Raw genomic sequence first — 6,000 nt, forward strand, 5'->3', positions numbered from 1 at the left:
TGTCGTAGGGAATAAATCATGCTTACCAAATGCATATAATTGGCATGGGCATAAGTGGCATATGTAAGAGAATATGAATAATAAATTCATATACGAGCAGCTGAGGAACAAGGCTTTTCTATAGGGTCACTGTATGCAAGGTACACATAGACCTATTTTAAACTTATATATATATATATATTTATATATATATACACACACAGACACACGTTATAGTTTGTGTTTTGCAGAATTTCCAACGAGCTTCAAACAATCCATATAGATACCAGAATCTTCATAATTACCTTTTTGAGTACAAAGACGTCTAGCCTATCTTTTAGAAGTTAATGCTATCTGACAATAAATTAAATTGCTCTCTCTGATCATTTCTCAAAAAATCCAGTAAAGAACTGGGGATTCTTTCTATAATTGCGTTATCTTATAGAAATGTATCCTAATCTGCTTAGTTGGCCAAAGAAACACATTATTATTATTGTACAGGTTAAAAAACAAGATAGGTTGCTGCTGTTCGTATAAGACTTGTTTCTCTCAGGAAACACAAGGACAATCAAATGAAATTCCAATGAAAGATGCAGGAAAAATGGAAAAAAATGACTGCAGGAGTCCAAGAATTCCAGGAAAATGGGCCTGACTGTTCAGCTTATACTTCGAAAGAGATATCTAATAATCTGGAAGATATATTCTACTCAAAATAAAAATCCATTCCAAATACTTATCACTTGGAAGGTATATTCTGTTCAATTAAATGCAAATTTAACAAAGGAACTTTATAACTTGCAAGACTTCCCCAAACCAAATCTTTTAAGAGAGTCAAAACTTGCTACAAATGTTTTTGATTCGACATTAGGAAATGAATTTCCTTTCCTTGTTAGACAAGTCGCTGTTCTTTCCCAAACTCTGGAACCACAAAATATTCTTGGACTCCAGCTCCCAACATTCGTTACACAGACGACCCGCATATCTACCTGCACTTGCCAGACTGTTACCAAAATTGAACGGAGTCGCCGAGGTAGTAGAAACACCGAAATTCCCAATATTAAAGTTCACTGCAGGATTAGCAGTTAATCCGAAACCCCCAAAATTAAACCCACTGGCGGTGGAGTTGGCAGTCTCAAGCCCACCAAATCCTGATAGGCGTGTAGGCAAAGAAACAAACAGAATTTTAAAAGGGGGAGGGGGGAAGAAGAAAGAAGAAAAAGAAAAGAAAGCAAGGTAAGGATTAGAAGAGTTTGCAGGAGGTTTCAAAGAAGTGAACAAAGACAAACCCGGACTTTGCTCCAAACGAGTTAAGAAAGCCGCGGAGGCGGGGACGGGAAGAAGGAGCCGGAGCGTGTAGTCCCGCAGCAAGAACCTAAGGGGCCAGGGCCGAGGGAGCCGCAGAGCAGCGCCCAAGGCTCCCCAGCCCTGTCCTCGCCGAGCCCAGCAGCGGGAACCAAGCGAGCGTTCGCGCCCGTCCCGGACGCTGAGGTGGGGAGGGGTGAGTAGGGGTGGGGAGGGGTGAGTAGGGGTGGGGAGGGGTGAGTAGGGGTGGGGAGGGGTGAGTAGGTTTGGGGAGGGAAGGATGGGTCTCCGGCAAAGGGTGAGAGGAGCCGCCTCCGGTCTCTCCGAGTCCGACTCCCGGGCGGCGGGAAACGAACCCTAGGAGGAGAGGGCCCTGCGGGGACCCACCCGCAGCGCGCGAGCTCCGGGTTGGGCCTCCATTCTCCCCGCGGCCCCCTCATGAGCCGCCTCCGCCCGCTCTGCTGCCGCCCGCCCTTTTCCGAAGCCCCTAAAGTCTCCGCGCGGGCAGGAGACCCCAGGATCCCCAAGCCGAAGAGTCGCGGACCGAAGGGCTGGACCAAAGGCCTTCCCTCCTCCCCGGGAGAAGGTCCGGGGGACTCACTCACCCGCGGGGGCCGCGGTGGCTGCAGCGGTACCAGAGGTGCCCGATGGAGCCCCAAAGTTGAAGGCCATGTCGCGGGAGCAGGGGACCAAGGTGCTGCTCCCGCGGCGCTCGGTGCACTCCGCTCTTCGATCCGCGGGGAAACCACTCCCGGATCTCGACGTTCCGCCTCTTTTCTGGCCTAGCCTAAGAGGCCGGAACGCCTGAAAAGCGTAGGGGGTGGAGGGTGGAGAGGGAACGCCCCCGGCCGGGCTCGCTTCCGGGGGCCTGTGGCTTCACGTGGTGTGGAGCGTCGCAACCAATGTGAGATGCTGGGAAGCTCGCCGTGGCGTGTCGCCTGAGAGCCCTTAAAAACTGCTTTAGGGAGCCCCTTTGGAAAAGATGTGCAGCAGGCTGAATACCAGTGTCCAATGAAGACAGGGTAGGAAAGAAAGCTAAATCCTTATTCTCCATAGTGGGGAGACAGTGGATAACACTAAAACTGAAAATTCACGAAGCAGCATGTCACTTAAAGTCATGGGGTAATGGTGGGGAAAAGAAGAAGAAAGAAAGAAAAAAGAAGAAGGCTAAAAGAAGTGCCTCTGAGAATGATGTCCATTTAGGTTTTTGGTTTTTTGTTTTGTAGAATTCTTGGTAGAAACTTTGTAGAATTATTTGCTTCTTAAATCTATGTGCTTCTGTAACTTAAATAAAAATAAAAACAAAGTCATTGTGTCTATCGAAATTAAAATTGTCTTTGGACCTAGCAATGCTGCTTCTAGGAATTTATCTTGTAAATGATTTGGCAAAATTAATGGAATACAAGGTTATAGGTTACAGCATTATTTATAATAACAAATGACTGGGAACAGTGTTTTGCTTAAATACATTGCATTCATACAAAGGAATACTATTCAGCCAAGTAAAGCTCTTTATGTACTGAAAAGAAAGATCTCAAAGGTAAATTATATAAACACAATTTAGAACACTGTATATGGTATGCTACAATTTGGGTGGGAAAAAAAGAGGGCTAGAATATGTAATTACATATATTTGTATGAAATATTCCTGGAAGATACATTTTTAAAATGAATAACATCGGTTGCCTCTGAGAAGATGAATTGGGTGGCAAGAAGATGGGTGGAGGAGGACTTTGCAGTATAAACCCCGTTTAGTTTTTGAAAATGTAAATGGGTTACCTACTCATACAATTAAATAATGCTAATAGTGGTCATTGCAGAAGTCCCAGTGAGAACGCTGATATGCGGATGAGGACAGCAGGAATGGAGACTGAGCAGCAGGCAGACTTGATGATTGATGGGGTGTGGAGAGGCGGGCAAAGAGGACTCTAGCAAGAGTCCCTGGTTCCTGGCTTGTACACTGTGATGCCATTGGAATTTGGGAGGGAGACAAGAAAAAATGAGTTCCTTTCTTTACTTACTGGATTTGAGGACAACCTGGCTGAGGATATCCAGCTGGCGCTTGGATATGTGGGACTGAGGTGGAACGGAGAGGCCCATGTTTAGGGTGTAATTGAAGTCTGGGAGCCAAAGAGATTGTCAGGGAGAGAGGATCAAGTGAGAAGATGCAGCTGAGCATCAGTAATTAGACCAGAGGAGACAGCGCTCAAGAGAGCCTGTGAGAAAGAAGAAGAACCAGCCGAGCCAAATCCAGAAATTACGGATGGAAGGGGAGAACGATCTCAGATGGAAAAGAATGGATGACTATTTCTTCAGTAGGAAGCTATCCCTGATCACCCTTTCTAAAATTGCACATCCCACTCCTGTCACTGGCTGCTTTAATATTCTTAGCATTACCACCACCTATTTATTGCCCCCCAGCCCCCATTTAATGTTAGCTCCATGAAGGCAGAAAACTTTATTTACTGGCTGTGTCCCTGGTGCTAGCAGAGTGCCCACCCACGTGATAGGCCCTTATTCAGTACTGTGGAATGAATGAATGATTTCCTTGACATGTTTCTCTCCCTTGCCTTTCCCATTTTCATCTCCAGGTCCTATATATTTTATCTTTTAAATATTTCTAAAATATTTCATTTCCACTGCCATCTCCCTGATTCAAATTACCGTAATCTCTTGCCTAGACCAGATATCAGCAGACAGCCCATGAGCCAAATGTGGTCTGCTGCCTATTTTGTACACAGTTTCGTTGGAACACAGACGTATGCATTTGCTTACATGTTGTCTATGACTGCTTTCATGCTACAAGTACAGAGTTGAGTAGTTGTGACAGAGAGGCTTGCAAAGCCGAAACTATTTTCTAAGTGGCCCCTTACAGAAAAAAAGTTTGCCAGCTCCTACCTAGACTACTGCAGTGCGATGAGCAGGATTCGTTCTAGGTTGCCTGGCAAATGCGCTGGCTGTGGCTGGGGGTTCCCCCTTCTCCTAGGGGAGGGGAAGGGGCCGCGCCCAACCTTATGTCCCACGTAACTGGTGTCTTCTTCACCCCAGCAGTGGAGGTTGCAACGTTCCATGGGCAGCCCAAGTCCAAACTGCCTCTTGTTCAGTTGCTTGTGTATTTCTCCATTGACAAGACTGCTTTTTTCACCTTCGCCCTATAAAAAGGTGGACGAGAAGGAATATGCCCTCTGCACTGAGACCAAACAGTGCCCTGGCCCTCAGCTTGCCTCACCATGGGATGACAGGAAGATGGAGGGTCTGTGCCTTCCTTTTTCCATAATTTTTTTTTCCCCATTAAAGCCATTACTTGACCTATGCTATGTATGTGGCTTTGTGGAATTCACCCTGCAGGCTAGTGCATGACACCCAGACAAGATCCAGTGGGGACCCTAAAGGAACCACCTAACACAACAGCCTCCTAACTGACCTCCCTGTATCCACGTTGACTCTCTTCCAATTTATTCACCCTGCAGCTAGAGTGAGTCTTTCTAAAGAAACCTGTTGAATCTCCCATTCCACCCCCCCTACACACACACACACACACACACACACACACACACACACCAACAACCCAGTTCACAACACTTCAATGGCTTCCTGTTTGCCTTGAAAAGGACCAAAACCTTTGACATGGCTCAATAAGGCTGCCTTTCTCTCCAGCCTTATCTCCCACTATTCTTCTTCCTTCTCTGAATCCCAGCCAAATATTTTCTCAGTCGCTTGTAACACATTCCTTCCTGCTCCTGGGCACCTCCTGCTACCTCTGTCTGAAATGCTTCACTTTGCCTAATTAACACCTATTCTTCAGTCTCACTTAAATGTTACTTCCTTGGGCAAGCCTTCCCTGGAGTCAGGTTCCCAGAGCATCATGAAACTTAGTTGAAAGTTTACATTTATGATCAAACAAGGAGCTTCTCCTATGACAGAAGCCAGTTAAGCAGATTTGGGATTCCTAGGAAGCACTTATGCTGAGGTTCAAGTGTCCCTAATACATAAGGACATTTGTAACACTGAACTAAATATTTTATGATTGATCTGGATTTGCTCTGACTTCAGAAATAAGTTGCAATATTATTGGGATGGGAAAGGTTTTAAAGGTAATCTAAACTTTTGGACTAATAACTTCGGTCCAAATGTCCACAGAAACAAAGGTCTGGTATTTCTCCAACAGCTCTCTGATCTTGCTGAGCCCTCTGGGTGGACTTGTCTGCATTTCAGTTTGTGTTTACCTGGAAGCAGACCTGAATAAGGATGTTAGTGCAGGTAGATTATTTGGTTGGAAGCAGCAGTGAGGGGGTGGGTAGAGTGAGACAGGGGATGAAGAAATGATGATAGGAAGCAGTTTCTGGTGTGGGCAACCCTAGCTGAGGAACCAAGTAGAATGAGCCTGAGAACTGTCCCTCTGAGGACGGGAACCCTTGTCAGCTGACTCCTGCCCCCTTTGATTGAGCGTCAATACATGGGAGTATTAACCCCCATGCTCCTGAGGGGCTTCCGGGGCTCTGGAGAAAGCTCTGAGGCAGAAAAGCACAGTGTGGGACCTGCTTGAAGTGGGGCTTGTCAGGCTGCCTATAACCGTCCACCGCAGCTGAGCTGAAATCAGAGGTGGCCCAAGGGGGGTGACTCAGGCCTGAGTCCATCAGGAGGGCGAAGAGCATCTTTCAAATGAAACTCCATAGACCACTGAACATCTGATGACATAACATACAATTTCCAGTGCAA

The 6,000-nt window shown here is 46.3% G+C and overlaps 1 protein-coding gene across 1 annotated transcript in view; it reads right to left on the bottom strand.

Moving 5' to 3' along the window:
- The window catches only part of NUP54 (nucleoporin 54), a 29,968-nt gene extending 27,962 nt beyond the window's left edge, over window positions 1-2,006 (bottom strand). Inside the window, exon 1 of the mRNA XM_061191499.1 lies at window positions 1,887-2,006. Coding sequence (XP_061047482.1) covers window positions 1,887-1,953 — 67 coding nt within the window. The 5' untranslated portion in view covers window positions 1,954-2,006. The remainder of the gene's footprint in view (window positions 1-1,886) is intronic.
- Window positions 2,007-6,000: the final 3,994 nt, after the last annotated feature.

This window comes from Eubalaena glacialis, chromosome 5 (genome assembly GCF_028564815.1).
Source record: "Eubalaena glacialis isolate mEubGla1 chromosome 5, mEubGla1.1.hap2.+ XY, whole genome shotgun sequence".
In the NCBI taxonomy this organism is placed as follows: domain Eukaryota; kingdom Metazoa; phylum Chordata; class Mammalia; order Artiodactyla; family Balaenidae; genus Eubalaena; species Eubalaena glacialis.